The sequence below is a fragment of the Gymnoscopelus braueri genome (genome assembly GCF_963280865.1).
Source record: "Gymnoscopelus braueri genome assembly, chromosome: 11".
In the NCBI taxonomy this organism is placed as follows: domain Eukaryota; kingdom Metazoa; phylum Chordata; class Actinopteri; order Myctophiformes; family Myctophidae; genus Gymnoscopelus; species Gymnoscopelus braueri.
The window spans coordinates 29,590,189-29,606,202 of NC_137613.1; the positions used below are offsets into that span (position 1 = coordinate 29,590,189).

The following is a 16,014-nucleotide window of genomic DNA, read 5'->3' on the forward strand; positions in this document are numbered from 1 at the left end:
GAACAGCTTGCAGTCGCAGGCCGATGACATGTCATTCACATATATCAGGAACAGTAAAGGTCCTAGTATACTTCCTTGTGGGACACCAGAGCAGCAGAGGTCTTCAACAGGGGGTCCGGGGCGGGACCACTATAGGGTGTCCTCAGAGTTACTTACTACAGGGGGCCCGCCAAATCTTTATGTGATAGAAACTCTTTTTATTCTTACATTAATGGACTTGAACCCTAACATCCCTATTCTGAGCAGAACTTTAGCCAAAAAGTAGCAGGCATCGTGAGCTTGTAGATCGGCTATTTTCAGCAAAGAGGTTTGAACTTTGGTGTAAAAAGAGCAGACCAAGTAAAGAGCCATCCATCAAGTTTACTAAGTATTGAGGGTTTAAGTGGTTAAAGGTCTGAAAATACACATGAACATATTAGAAAGATGTGTAAACAAATAAATCAAAAATAGACATTTATTTACCCAACACTGATGGCAGTGCTGTCAAACAAGTCTATGAAGCTATCTGAAATCTATGAAAAAGTTGAATCTGCAACACAATTTTATTCAATATGTAGTGGGGGTTGGTGTTTCATCTGTCTCTCAGCTAAGGGGTCCTTGGCCTGAAAAACATTGAAGACCCCTGCCCTATCGCAATGATTACTATCGGAATGTAGAACTTAAACTTTTTAACCAAAACATATTGAAGATATATTCTGCCAGATTGGCAGAAGAGACATTCCGTGTTTTATTGCAGGTGTTGCAAATAAAAGTGTCCCCCCAAAACATGTGACAAAGGATATAACATAGCCATAGATGTTGCAAGTAGCAACTACGGTAGCTGCGTTGAGAATCATTGGTGTGGACTGTGGACTGGCCTTTTCACAATACACGTGAAATGGTTAGGTGTGTGTAAGTGACCTGAGGAATGCAGGGAAGTCCTTCTCAGTCACATTGGCACACCCCGGGTTGGGTTGCTACTCTATTGACCTGGCTCCTGCTGTACTGTACACACATGTGACACGTTTTCCTCCAGTTCATCATGAATATAGAGTAGGAGAGTATTGTACATATAAAGACAAGATTGGACATACCTCTTGCAATCCTATATGGTGGAGGTTAGCAGGTTACTATTATTCATTATTATTATTATAAAACATGATGGGTGTCAAAACGTAATCTTTCAACTTTTTGGTCCATGACAAGAATAACAAGTATCATTCAAATTAGGTCCCAGAATCACCACTTACATGTTGGATGAAGGATATCCTACATAGCCTAAAAGTCTTCGAGGAAGTACTGTATGTGTTTTGTAGATACATGCAGACACATGCACGGACACACATGCACGTGCACACGCACACATGCACACATACACAAACACCCAGGCTCCAATGGATTTACATTCCCTAGTGCAGGGGTCCTCAATGTTTTTTCAGGCCAAGGACCCCTTAGCTGTGAGAGAGATAAAGCAGGGACCCCCACTACATAACTTGTGGATTAAACTTTTTCATAGACACTGTCATCAGTGTTGTTTAAATTCATGTTTTTTTTTCATGTAAACCCTCAATACTTAGTAACCTTTGGCTCTGTACTTGGTCTGCTCTTTCTCCCCTCTACACCAAACCTCTTTGCCAAAAATAACCGATCTGCAAGCGATGCGTAGTGAGCTTACAGATCTGCTATTTTTGGCAAATGGTCCACCTCAGAATAGGGATGCTATGCTGTTTAAGTGGTTCATGATAATAATTTCAAAAAAAGTTCCTATCACACCAAGATTTGTCGGACCCCCTGTAGTAACTCTGAGGACCCCCTAGGGGTGCTGGACCCTCTGTTGAAGACCCCTGCCCTAGTGTTCATCCTTCGCATGTCAACAGCAGTAAAGCTATGAGAGCAGGTCTTTGCTTCTGCGGTACAATTCACACTGTGGTCTGACCCAGTGGTGGAAAGTAGAACATTTACTCAAGTACTGTACTTAAGTACAATTTTGAGGTATTTGTTCTTTACTTGAGTATTACCAATTTCCAATACTTTTACTTGTACTCCACTACCTCTCAGAGGGAAATTTTGTACTTTTACTCCACTACAATTATTTGAAATCTTTAGTTACTAGTTACTTTGTAGATTTTGATTATTATTACAAAACATAAATTAACCACAGAAGCCCTATATACATTTCGGCCATTTGAAAATAGCCGATCTACAAGCTTGAAATGTGACATTCTGCATAATGAGTACTTTTACTTTTGGTACTTTAAGTACATTTTCATGCCAATACTTTTGTACTTTTACTCAAGTACATTTTGAATACCAGACTTTCACTTGTAACAGAGTATTTCTACATTGCGGTATTGATACTTTTACTTAAGTAAAAAAATGGAGTACTTTTTCCACCACTGTGTCTGACCCCTTTGTACGGCCCACTTAGGTCTCTTTCAATCCCTTGCCTCTGCAGTCATGTGGGGTCACATGGGTGACTGAAGGGTGGTCATATGATGACAAACATTGAACAACACATACACCAGATGCATGCACATACTGTACACACAATTTCTGTCTCTCTCCCCCTCTCTCTCTCTCTCTTACGCACACACACACACACACACACACACACACACACACACACACACACACACACACACACACACACACACACACACACACACACACACACACACACACACACACACACACACACACACACACACACACACACACACACACACACACACACACATACATAATGAAAGAAGATATTTCTGAATAACGTTGACTCTTTACTCTCTTTTTTGTCACATTGGAATTATTTATATGTACAGGAACAGTATAATTGTAAAGCCTACTGTTTTGGTACAATAATATAACAAGGTTGTGACTCTGTTGAAGCACATTATACTGTGTTTAATTTGTTCATTGCATTGTATATCATTTTTTAAATATCAATCAAAGAATAGCTTTGATTGTTTGTGTTTGCACCAACAGCATCAGCCCATGAGTCATCATTTCTCAGAATGACTCTGTTATGATTGGTTGGTCCAGATGGCCCAGAGTTAGAAGTTGGAGTTGGGTGCCTCTAGGTCCTTAAAACCACAGCATTCCACAGCCAATCAAGCGATGTGAGGCTCTATGACATCATAGCTTGTGGAATGATTTGACAAAAGGGTTGTGCGTGTGTAAAGTGACCTCGGTAATGGGGAAGTACCGGATGAATATGCCTAAACTGTCCCTGTGAGAATAACGATCATTAATCAAACTGTACATTTAACCTGAATTGGATAATGTGTGTGTGTGTGTGTGTGTGTGTGTGTGTGTGTGTGTGTGTGTGTGTGTGTGTGTGTGTGTGTGTGTGTGTGCGTGCGCGTGCGCGTGCGTGTGTGCGTGCGCATGTGTAAAAGCTGGCATATGAGCTTGCATTCTTCTTTCTTACTGACCGAAGATTGTGGTACTTTCCATTCACCTCAGAACCCATCACTGTGGTTTTGTTGAGCATGCATACAATTACATGATTGCCTTACAGTAAAACATCCTTAGTCAATGTGATATATGAGCGAATGCACACAATAGTTGAGGTTGTTTAACCCATACATACTTGCTCAATTCTCACATAATTACTTTCTGTCTCCTTAGCGAGCAGAGGCACCCACACCCACACGCACATGCACACACACACGCACACGCACACACACACACACACACACACACACACACACACACACACACACACACACACACACACACACACACACACACACACACACACACACATAAATATGCACAAACATACACAAACATTTGCCCAGCGGGTTTATTGAGAACACACAGGCTGGCGGGGGCCCAGCAGCCCTGCTGCTTGCTCAGCACAGAGTGTATAAACCCAGAGAAGAACTTCAGAAGAGTCCTTGTCTGGCCCGCTGTCTGAAAACCTGGAAAAACCATCAACGCCCGTGAACCGTAGAAGTGCTCGCCTCGGGAAGTGCACTAGAGACCCCCAAGGACTGTATTTCACAGTATTTCAAGTTGAAGACTGTGTGACTGAAGCTATTGAGTGAGTTTGAAGCCCTGCATGGAACGCACATGGGCTTTGAGGGCAGGATTTCAAAATCTGTTGAAATGTGTTTGTTTTTGCTCTCGTGAGTGCATGTCTGTTTTTTACCCAGTCAGGCTGAAAAGTGGGATTGACAGAGAGCAACTTGAAGCCTCCTAACAGCTGAAGTGCAAGCCACTTTACACTTTGTGCCTGGTGCAAAGCCAGGGTAGAAGGGAGGAGGGGAGGGGGGGGGGGTTATTGAGCTCAAGTAGGTGCAGTTGGGAAAGAAAACGGTGAGAATTGTACTTCTCTCTGTACACTGAAATTATGTATTTTTTCTTTCCCTCACTCTTTTTCCTCACCACTCCCTGTTTTTCCCCCTGTTATTGCCAAGCGTCCCTTTGAATGGCGTTGATAAAATATGGATTGGATTATCCTTGGGACTTTTAAAAGTTCTGTCTGGGCAAATGGAGAGCGATGAAGTCAGAGAGCACACAGAGGACGAGGTATGTAGACGATGGAAGTGGAGAGATGAGGAGGAAAAGAGGCCTGCATGGAAAGAAGTCACGGATCCATGACAAGGGAATAGGAGGTGCAGGGTGGAGCCTGCATGTTTCTGTACCAGGGAGCATATCTTTGATTTCTCAAGAACATTATGACACAGGGAGAAGAAAAAAAATTGAATCATGCATGGATCTCAGGATTAACATTGGAATGGCGAATGGAGAATAGTCTAACCCCATCCCTCAAAAAATGCAGTTCGCTGGGCTCATTTAAACAAAAACTCATCTTTCTGGAGGCCATAAGAGGAGGTAGTACCAGTTTCCCGGTAGACAGACGACCCCCTCCCCTTTTTTTTGTATATATTTTTTATTTCTTTTTTTCATGCTTTTTTTTGTACATAGTGGTATTTTTTCTCTGTATTTTTATGTTGTATGAAATTAATTCAAGGACCCCAACGGAAACAAGTCTGCAAGGACTTTTTTGGTCTGACCTTTTAGACAAAAGTATTATAAATGTAACTGTGTTGTTTTACATTCTTTTTGCCTAATAAATTTTTCAATCAATCAATCAATCAATCAATCAATCCAATGAGCGTCCAGCCTGTGTCGTCAGTCATATATGATGTCAGCCGTCTATGATTCCAAATTTGATTTAGATTTCAGCCCAATCAAAGCCTGGTTGACTTCCATTATAAAATGTTAGTTAAACATTTCAGAAAGTATAAAACATATGTGGAAAACAATTAGTGGAGGTACTTCACAAGACATTTGGCACTGATCGGTCTAGTAGTTTGCGAGATTAGCTCCAGTCACACAAACAGACACGCAGAACCTCTTATAGATGGCTAGACTTCTGCAGAGCCATGCCATGAAAACAAATGAAACAGCTTGTAATGATATGAAAAGAATTTATTCAATGCTATTAAGTTTCTAAAAACAAGAAATATGCTGTGACATTGCTGCGTGGTGCACAGAATAAATACAGCTTTGGTGATGTAGCAAATGAGATCTGCAATATAACATGCAACAACAGAACAACTTTCATTTACATTGACGGATGCCTTGCTGAGATGCCTTGCGCTGTTTGGTAAGATTTAACCACAATCTGGCTGGATGGCAGAATGAGCATGAAAACAGAGAAGAAAACGTAAACAGGCTGGAAGCACAATAATGGAGGAAGGCCTACTACCAAAAGTCTAGAACGACTTTCACTCTCTTTCATAAAGTCTGGTGCACACAACATCCCCAGCACTCATTGTCTGAAAGGAAGAAAGAAAACAAAGAGACCAAATCAAAAACCTTTGTAGAACCATACAATCAATGTGCATGTCTCAAGTGTCATCTACATTTTTGACTTAAAAGCGTTTCTAAATTCCCTACACAACTGCAAATTCCCCAAATGTAAGAAAAAAAAAAGTCCTGTATCAGTAACAACAGAATTACCAATATCAGCTCTCCATCGTTAGTCAGTTCTCGAGTCCATGCCGTCTTAGGCCCCTCCCCTTTCTGTAGGGTCTGTTCACAGCTGATCTTGCTGTCTGTCTCCCATTTAGGAACGCTCTGCAGGGATGTAGCAACACAAAAAGAGAGATGTTGTCATTTCAGTTCATTGAGCAATGTCAAGGTTATGTCCAGCTAAGGTTTTCTCACATCTAACGGAATGGCTCAGAGAAATGAGCAGTTGTTGCTGTACGATGTCAATTGTGTACATTTACATTGAATCCACACAGCAAAATCCTGAGCTTAAGCTTAATTCTCAGAGTGCAAAAATGTACACAAGTCCTTTTATTTCAGGAATATACTATCAGTGAGATTCAAGGTCCTCACACCATGTCCTACCCATTGTTCTTGAATCATACAAAGTAGGTTTCAGCTGCAGCTCTTTGTACCTATCACTGCATGTTACTGTATGCTGTAGTCTGTTTTGTCCTTCAACACTCACTCAGCATCCAGAAATGAAGAACAGAGCTTTGTCTCATCACCAAGAACAGCGCTCACATTACACACAAATGACTCCCATATGTGTCTTCTCGCTTAACAGGCCGTAGTGGTCTTCTTGGACAAATTTCTTTACCTGTATCTGTTTGCATTTAGCTTCGCATTGCATTGTCTGCATTGTTGAGAGCTGCAGCAAGCGTTTCATTGAACCGTAATCTGTGTAACTACTGCATTTCACAAATAAACTTGAAATGTGCATCTACCAGAGTCATACATGACTGTAAGAAATGGAGTGAAGCAGAACCATTTTCAATCTCCTTTCAAACTAATTAACATATTTTATTGCCCAGTCATCTGTTTTATCTGTCTGTTTTTGTCATTTGAATTATTCTTTTATCCTAGTCTTGCATAGCCAAACGAGAGATCTCCGCCTACTCATACTGTATGTCTGGGTAAATCTAAATTCAATGAATGGGCTTGGACCCGGAGAAAACCAGCAGTAATAAACCTACACCCTACACCCACTGCATGGAAAACCAATCCTGATACCATCCCATATGAAGAAACACACTAAGGTCTTTGCATTGATTCTGTGATGCTGTTATTTCTTTAATCTCCTAATTGTTTCCACACAGTTTTAGTCCATTCACTGAATTTAGATGTCACTAGACATACAGTATCAGTAGGTGGAGATCTCTGGTTGTCTGGCTTTGTGAGACCTCTTTTCATCTGTGCACTTTTACTTAATACAAAATACATTACATTGCATTACAAATGTACTACATAAATAAAGTTTGATTGATTGATTGATTGATTGATTGATTGATTGATCGACATGAGGGGTGGTGCAGAGCAAATACGGCATTTACAGTGCAGGGGCGTCCGTCTACTGTGGCCTCGTTGAAGGACTGTCCCACGGTGAAGGAGATGCAGGTGGTGCGGACGCTGGTGGATGTCTGGATGGACAGGCTGTCCCCCTGCTGGGTGATGTCCACTGCCGGGCTGGAGGCCGCCGCTACAGCAATCTTCCTCAGGAAAATGTTCACACCTGCCCACGAGGGACCATACATAAACAGGACAAGAAGACATATATGATGAATGACCGCACCTTCTCTGTGGTCACTGATTTATGAGAGATGGAAAGGAAATCATGGTGGGAGACTCATGATTTCTTTCTCATTCCTCCACTCATGGAGGTAGAAAACCTGTTTTATACACATCACCACAGCTGAACGTCTACGTGATGAATATATGACCTGACCCTCAACCCCTTTCTTCTGTTGGTTTCAACTGGTTTTAGGAAAAAAAAAATACCCACATCTGATTCTGTTTCTTGCAAGCCGGTCCATATTTGCTTCTGGAATGGTATAACAAGCCGACAGCGCGCGAACACACACACACACACACACACACACACACACACACACACACACACACACACACACACACACACACACACACACACACAGACTCCCGGAGCGAGCTGGTGAGGCCCAAGGCAATGAGGGAATAGGACTCAGTGCTAGCTGGCTGAGGGGGCCCATTTGGAGGCTTAGTTCCGTTTACACTGGCTCTAATTACAAACGCATGAGGTCCTTGCCTCAGATGAACGGAAATCTAACATTCTTCCACAGGCTATTTGTCTTCACATTTTTAATGGATGCCACTGGCTGGCCCAACTATGACCCCTTTCTCCAGGCACAAAAAAGACTCATACTTCTTTAGTATGCTGTCTCATAAAGGTATGCTGTCTCATATAAAAGCATACAGAAATTCACTGTTATTTTAACAGAGTATTTTTTTAAATCCTATAAGGATCCATTGAATGGGTCCATTTGGGTAAATCTTTCCACTCCCAGAGATATGTTTACATTGAGGATTTTACTTTGGAAGAATAACTTTTGAGCACACTATCAAGCTAGAGCCATCTATTGTAAGAGAGGGGTAAAACTTGAGTGATGTCCCATGCCACATGCACACACCACTCCAGGTTGACATTAAAGTGTGAACAAAAGCCCAGTTCCGAAAACGACAAAGGTCCTCATTTGAGGAACTGGACTTTTGTTCAAGTAATTGACAGGTTGTTGTTTGATGAAGGGAGTATGCTTTTTATGGCTATGGCATGTTGGATCATGTTGAATTTGCATGATGAACTGTAGCCTACATTAACTTTGCATATAACAAATAACATATTTAGGCTACAGATTACATGCATGTTTGTGGGGAAATGTTCAGGAATCTTGGTCCAAAACTTTCCAAACGTTGCCATGACGTTTTCTTCTAAAACTACTGAAAACAAATTAAACACAGATTTTTTTTTTGTTAAACGACCCACAGATTTTCGACAAAGTAACATTGTCTTTAAAAACATTTTTTCTTTATTAATCATTATTAATCATCGTATTTCTTTTTTTCCAGCAATCTTGATGCCAGCAGTAGCCTACATTTGGTGAGAACAGAGGACATATATTGGCATGCAATCACTCACCTAGTGCTTTCAAAAGTTCCTCAAAATTTGCCGAGGTTTTCATTTTCCACTTGCCGGAGAAATCTGTGATCTTTCTCTCCATTGTAGGCTATTATTACAAGCAGTTCAGAAAACTGAGAAAAAATACCGTTACTGCCGAGTTTTTTAAATCCTTGACGGATCTTGTGTCTCTCGTTCACCCGGCTATAATGTGCGTGCGCCCTCCTTGTCTGTGCGCTTTGACGCAGTCAGTTCGGTCATTGGCTTGGATTTTGGTCCAGCCTGCGTAACTTTGGGCGGTGGCAAGAATTAGATCATAGCTAGGCTATTTGGTAAAATTTCCCAGTCCCTAAAGTCAATCTATCTGTCAGCATATGTCAGGAGTTTGATGAAAATGTATAGTTTTTCAACGACAAACGGTTAGTTGTGTTAGCACTTAATTTGGATACAGCAGGATAGGTGGCCACTAGGGACATCTGGGCACTTCGATGTAAAATTGGCTATTTTGTCCAAAATGTTGAAAAATAAAATATTTGAAAATTGGTCTTAAAGTAAATAATACATGATGTGAACATGCAAGGTACATCATTATTAGACTTAATTTTATCCTTCGACTTCTTGTTTAAGCCCCAACATGACTGGACATAGAGGTTTTGTAGCAATTTGTAGCAATTGTAGAAGTATTAGACCTTAATTGTCGAATGTTTAAGCATGGTTCTAATCATGTATAGGCTACTTTACTTTACTTAAGGAAAACATTGCCAAATTAGCATAGGTGCCCAGAGGTCCCACCTATCATGTTACCCTTTATTTATGCCAACTTGTGACTCTGCTTTTCAGAATTGAAGTCTAATGAAACTTTTGGTGTTAATTAATTAAATAGCCTATCTGTTAGTGGCAGAAGATGTGTTGGTCCTATATGCAGATCACTAAACAAGAATGTGGTACAGAGGATTAACCTTTTCATTGAATACTTCCATGTGGAAAAAAGAGAATCAACCATCCACAGACAGATGTGAAAGCAGATGGGGTTAAGCCCCTGTGGGATGTTTGGGGTTGGTGTTGTAAACTGATGTTTGGGGTTGATGTTGTAAACTGATATGCGCGCGCGCACACACACACACACACACGCACGCACGCACGCACGCACGCACGCACACACACACACACACACACACACACACACACACACACACACACACACACACACACACACACACACACACACACACACACACACACACACACACACACACACACACACACACACACACACACACACACACACACAGCAGCCAAGAACATTTCATCAGGACTGAATCAGAAGTGATACCTCTGGAAACATTATACCACATTCAACTGTCAAACAGTAGGAGAAAGGAGATGGCATCCATGCAGAGTCATGGCATTCCTAGTTTAGACTCCCACTTCAAGCAGCAGAGTAACATCAAGCCAATTAAGCTTAATGTGTATTACGAGAAAATTCTCCAATAAAAGTACATTTGAATCTCAATTAGGCCTAGATGCCATGAGAGCCCAACACTCACCGCTGGCTGACCTCAGTAGGTTCTATTATCTGTATGAGATTAAGAGACACAGGGGATGAAGGAAAGAGATGAGAGCAAACAAGAGGGAGACATGGCCCATGATAAGAAGATCCCTGGACAACAAAAGTCTCTGTTTCTATGACAACAGGTAGAGTTTCATAAATCTGTTGGGTTATTATGCTCTCCCTGAGTGAGGGCTCAATTTGTATGGAAAAGAATCACTGTGAAGCAATCAGTGCAACATCCATCTTTGGTTTCCTGAGATTTGGGGAGGGGTATAGAGGGGAAGAGGTCATAGGAGAACAGATTCACTTAATACATATCTAAATTAACACATTTCATCTAAAATATAAAATTCAAAAATATTTACGCTGTGACACATTGTGAGCTTGTATAGATAGTATAAAATATGGCTTCAGTGGTTAAAGACATTAATTTAAAAAGTACATTGATCAAGAGAAATCAGGCATATTCACCATGCATGTCTTTAGACAGCAGCACTATCATTGGATAGGCCTAAATCAAATTACAGACATCAATAATAACTAAGTTACAATAATTTGCATGCTGATGATAGGATGTTAGTCAGGTGTAATTTACATAGGCTTACTACGCCTATGATAAAAAGAAAAAAGAAAGAAAGTAAAGAACAACAGACCATGTAGGGTAGGCCTATAGCAGTGGTTTTAAAAGTGGGACCAGGGTTCTTTGAGTGGATTGCCAGTAAAATGAGAAGGTTTGATTTTATTACAATTACATTTCCATGACATTATTATAATAAAAAAACATATTTGAGAGACAAAATGTATCAATATCACCACTATGAATCTACGTTCAGCATAATTTAAACCATAACACCTTTCAGATCAGACTCCCTATGCTATGACAGAATCATTTGAAATGGGGGTCTACATGGCCTAGTGAAAGTCAATTGAGGCGCTGTGAGATACGGTGGAAACGGCGCCACCAAGTGTTGAGTTATTATACGGTAATATCCGTGTAAAATAACTTAAACTAATGTACTACTCAAGTATTGTACACATTTCTTCTACCCCATTACATCTCAGGCTCCACTACAATTATATGAAGCTTTAATAGTTACTAGTATACTTTGTAGATTTTGATTATTATTACAAAACACACTAAACACTTCAGCCCTATATACAGGTATATTTCGGCCATTTGAAAATAGCCAATCTACAAGCTCACAATGCGTTGCGATGTGACGCAATCTATTTTCAAACGATTTTTGTATACATTTTGAAATTGTGAAATGGGACATTCTGCACAATGGGTACTTTTACTTTTGGTACTTTAAGTATATTTTGATGCCAATATTTGTACTTGTACTTTTACTCAAGTACGTTTTGAATACCGAACTTGTACTTGTAACAGACTATTTCTACAATAGGGTATTGATACTTTTACTTAAGTAAAACATGCGAGTACTGCCATCACTAACGGTAATATCAACCAGGCGGAATCTTATCTTTGCTGTAGCTTCGTTCCCACCCGAGCAATGTTTGGAGCTACACCGGTTTCAACATGGCGAACCATCTTCGCTTCGTCGCACGGACAGTGATGGTTCAAGAAAGCAACGTTGATGCAGCTTACAAGGCTTTAACCAGGTCTTTCTTCATTTATATCTATTCTATTATTCAGGGTCTTGGTAACAAAAACAGTCAAAAGAAACGAGAAGCTTAACGTTACATAACAACTTACCCTAACGGCTCAATGTCATGTATCCCTGTATCTCTGTCTTAAAGGGCCAGTGCATTTATCAATTCGATCAATTCATAGTATAATTTGACAAAACCTTAGTGTCTCAAAGTGTCAATGGTGTAAAGTAACTAAGTACATTTACTCAAGTACTGTACTTAATTACAATTTGAGGTATTTTTTTTTACTTTACTGGAGTATTTACAATTATTAATAGTTTTACTTCTACTCCACTACATCTTGGAGACAAATATTATACTTGTACTCCACTACAATTATTTTAAAACTTAAAGTTACTAGTTACTTTGCAGATATCATTATTATATTATAAAACATACATTAACCACCTAAGCCCTATTTTATACCATAGGATATATGTGACGCGTTTTGAGCTTGTAAATCTGCTATTTTCAAACATTTTGTACTTTCACTTTTGGTACTTTTAAGTATATTTCGATGCCAATACTTTTGTACTTTTATTCAAGTAACATTTTGAATACAGGCCTTTTACTTGTAACAGAGTATTGTTATATTGTGGTATTGCTACTTGTGTCATTGTGTAAATTAGCTTAATGTCCTTTGAAAAACGTCCTCTGGTTATGTACAGAATCAAACATAGGATTGTAAGAGGAGAATGGGACCGTGTTTATTGTCATCACACAAGCTTTTTTGTTGTTTTTTCACCAAGATATGTTCTCTAGAATTTTCTTTATTAATGTTGAAGAACCATTATCTAGATGGCCCCTGATATTCACAAACATGTATTGCAGAAAAATATAGGAATATACTATTAATTAACTTCACCGTCTTGGAAACAATTATTACTCCTGGCGATACATGAATCCAGGTTGAATATGGCTTTAAAACTCTGTCCCAGTCATCATATTGTCATTATTGGTAAAATGGAGGTTCTCAGATGACAGTGACCTTACATTAAGGCATTGGATTGGTGTTTGGTTAATTAACAAAGTGAAGTTAATGTTAGGCACTGTCGGTATGTCTAAATTTAAGCATAGGTTCCACAAGGCAAATTCAGTTATTCAGTCATGACAGGTGTTGTTAACCATGAAGATGTCCTTTGAGAGACTACAATCTAAGTGGACCGTCTGACGACCGTCTGACCCATTCATATCGACAGTTGAGACAAGCTGTCTCTATGTGCCAAACTAGTTCTGGGAGAATGTTTAGGTTGTGTCACATCCTCCTATTCTAATGGTGAATAGAATGGATGGATTTGCAGCTATCCATTCTGATACCCACCATTATAATGGGAGGATACATCACGCAATGCATGCTAGGTATGGCCCGTTAACCGTTCGCAGGACCATACCTGGTCAGCATGCATTGTGTGTAGAGTCGAGCCAAATGCAGTGCAGTCTCACTTAATAAACTCCTTCCCAAATCCAAACCTTAACCAAAAGCAACCCATACGTACAGCCCGGTACACTTATCCATCTCTGATGGTTGTTCACACAATGCATCATGGTATTGACTTCCAAACCTATGCATTCTAAAGGCTACTGCTTTGTCACTTTCCCCAGAGTTCTGTACCTTCATTGTTGCTGGGCACTGATTTGGATATTTCTTAACTAAGAATAGGAATGCAATTTTGTTCTCACTATGCTGTATTGGATATTTTAGTTTTATGTAAGCTATTGTAGCTGCTAAGAAACTGGATACAATTATTTTGATATCAATCAAACTTTTCCTGAGTTTAAATTATTGTGCTGATGTTTAAATGTAAACGCCAGGCAGAAAATAGCAATTGCCATCCAGCAAAACCTTATGACACTAATGACATTTGTTTGGATATTTCAGTTAAAACAGCATTTTTTGATGACTGGTTTATTTTGACTTTGTTGTCATCTTTGTTCTTTTTCTTGCACTAAAAACAAAGAAGGAAAAGTCTAGTGTTACAAACAAGCAAAATAGACTGCAGTATTATCACCCATTCTTGAGTATTTATAATCCTTAATGTGCACACGCACAAGCTGTCTAGGAGGAGAAAATGTATGCTGCCTGTATCAATGACATGTGAACTTCAATGTCAGATAGTATTGTCAACTCTTGAATCTTGATACATTTCCAGGGTCCTGGCCCATGATGGGATCATCGATGCAGTGAAGCGCAGGCGTTATTACGAAAAGCCTTGCAGAGAGAGACAGCGGAAAAACTTTGAGAACTGCAAACGAATCTACCATGCTGACATGGCCAGAAAGATCTCATTTATCTCAAAGACACACAGACAAGATGCCTGGGTGGGTTGCTAATGAAATGAAGGAAATAAGATAATGATGGAGAACATTATCAATGGACCTGTCACTATAAGGCCAGCAAGATGGAACACCTAAAAACGAATGCACCATACATCAAAGTGAAAGCTGGAAAAATTGGAATGAGCCAGGAGAAAAATTCTATATCTCAACAGACGGAATGAGATGGCAAAATTTGCAATGCATCATACTCATTTGTTTCTGCTGGTTATTTCTTCCAGTAATGTTTGGTCATTGTTCTTGCATGCGTATGGTTGTATGAACAATGCTGGTATGTGTTGTTATAATATTGTTGGTGGTCATAAACACATTGCTCAACTCTTGGTTAAATTCTTGTACTCGACATCTGAAGTCTCTCTACAACATGATCCTGGAGAAAAAAAAGTAAAAAATAAACTGTAATTCAGTAATCTCAAATGTTCTCATATTTCTTATTTTTTTCCATTTAGCAAGAAATTCCACCATTGCTTCTCAGTCCCACTGAGAAAACAGTTGTCTGGTATTTTTTCAGATGGTGCAGAATTACAAAGAAAGGAATACATTTTTATATTGTCCCAATAAAGCTTTGCAAATACTTACCAGACACGGATACAGTGTAGCAAACAAGTAGGTGCCCTAATTAATTCCACAGCATGGGGAATTGGAAACAATATTGTGGGCTTGTTCTCATGTGTGGATGGTGTCTCAGCCACCAGCAGCAGCAGCAGCAGCAGCAGTCATACACATCATATGAAGGTCACCTTTGCACTCAGTGGTGTTCGAGATGCACAATTCACCTGGTCAGAGCAGCCTTCCACAAGCTCTCTTTGATGCATGGCTCCGTATCAACTACGCATGGGCTGTTACATCCATTGCCCTCCACGCGGGGGCCTAAATGTGTGCAAATGACCCCTCTCCCCACATGCCAGGGAAGTCAAAAATTAATGCAAGGCTAGCTGGCTTTTGTCTGCAGGATGCCAATCATCCTGTCCCGTTTTAATCAATGGGTGCCCGTGATGACAGGGAGGGGTAGATAGGGTAGTAGGGCAATACACTATGACCTATATTTCAGACTGAAAGAGAGATTTTGCATGGAACTGAGCTGTGCTTCAAAATGTGAAATTGGATACTGAACTGGAAATTTGGAAAAAATAAATGTTAAGTTCTTTTGCCAAAGCAGGGGCAACCTGATAGCTGAGTGGTCAGGGCGTGTACCACATGGGCTCAAATTACAGCGAGTCCAAGGTTTGATTCCTGGCCTGCCAGACCATTTGCTGCCTGTCACTCCCCTACTCTGTCTCTCTTAACTGTCACTTATCAAATAAAGGCTATGTTGTCAAAGCAGACATTTTCCTAACCAGGCCAAATCTGCCCCTTGTCATGCACACATTTTACTCCCCATACCAGATATCTTTCTTTTTACATTTTTATCCCACGATTTTGTAACCCCATTTTTTACACCCAGTGCCAATTGTCTATGTAATCCTGGGCACTACCTTCCCTCTGCCAACCTAGGGAGACCAGGGCCGAGCTCATGCCTCCTTCAACGCATGAGAGCCTACTGACCTTCTTGTCACCTGAC

The 16,014-nt window shown here is 40.2% G+C and overlaps 2 protein-coding genes across 2 annotated transcripts; one reads left to right on the top strand and one right to left on the bottom strand.

Annotated features, from left to right (window-relative positions):
• Nucleotides 1-5,405: 5,405 nt before the first annotated feature.
• On the bottom strand, nt 5,406-9,148 carry crabp2b (cellular retinoic acid binding protein 2, b). The gene is made up of 4 exons (XM_080442246.1): nt 8,936-9,148; nt 7,317-7,495; nt 5,953-6,069; nt 5,406-5,768 (listed from the first exon to the last, which is right to left on the bottom strand). Exons 1-4 carry the CDS (start codon nt 9,015-9,017, stop codon nt 5,718-5,720), a joined length of 429 nt encoding a protein of 142 aa, XP_080298372.1. The 5' UTR covers nt 9,018-9,148; the 3' UTR covers nt 5,406-5,717.
• Nucleotides 9,149-11,994: 2,846 nt separating this feature from the next.
• On the top strand, nt 11,995-14,841 carry LOC308095265 (small ribosomal subunit protein bS21m-like). The gene is made up of 2 exons (XM_080442249.1): nt 11,995-12,089; nt 14,270-14,841. The coding sequence occupies exons 1-2, from the start codon at nt 12,007-12,009 to the stop codon at nt 14,448-14,450; spliced, it is 264 nt and encodes an 87-aa protein (XP_080298375.1). The 5' UTR covers nt 11,995-12,006; the 3' UTR covers nt 14,451-14,841.
• The last annotated feature ends 1,173 nt before the right edge of the window (nt 14,842-16,014 follow it).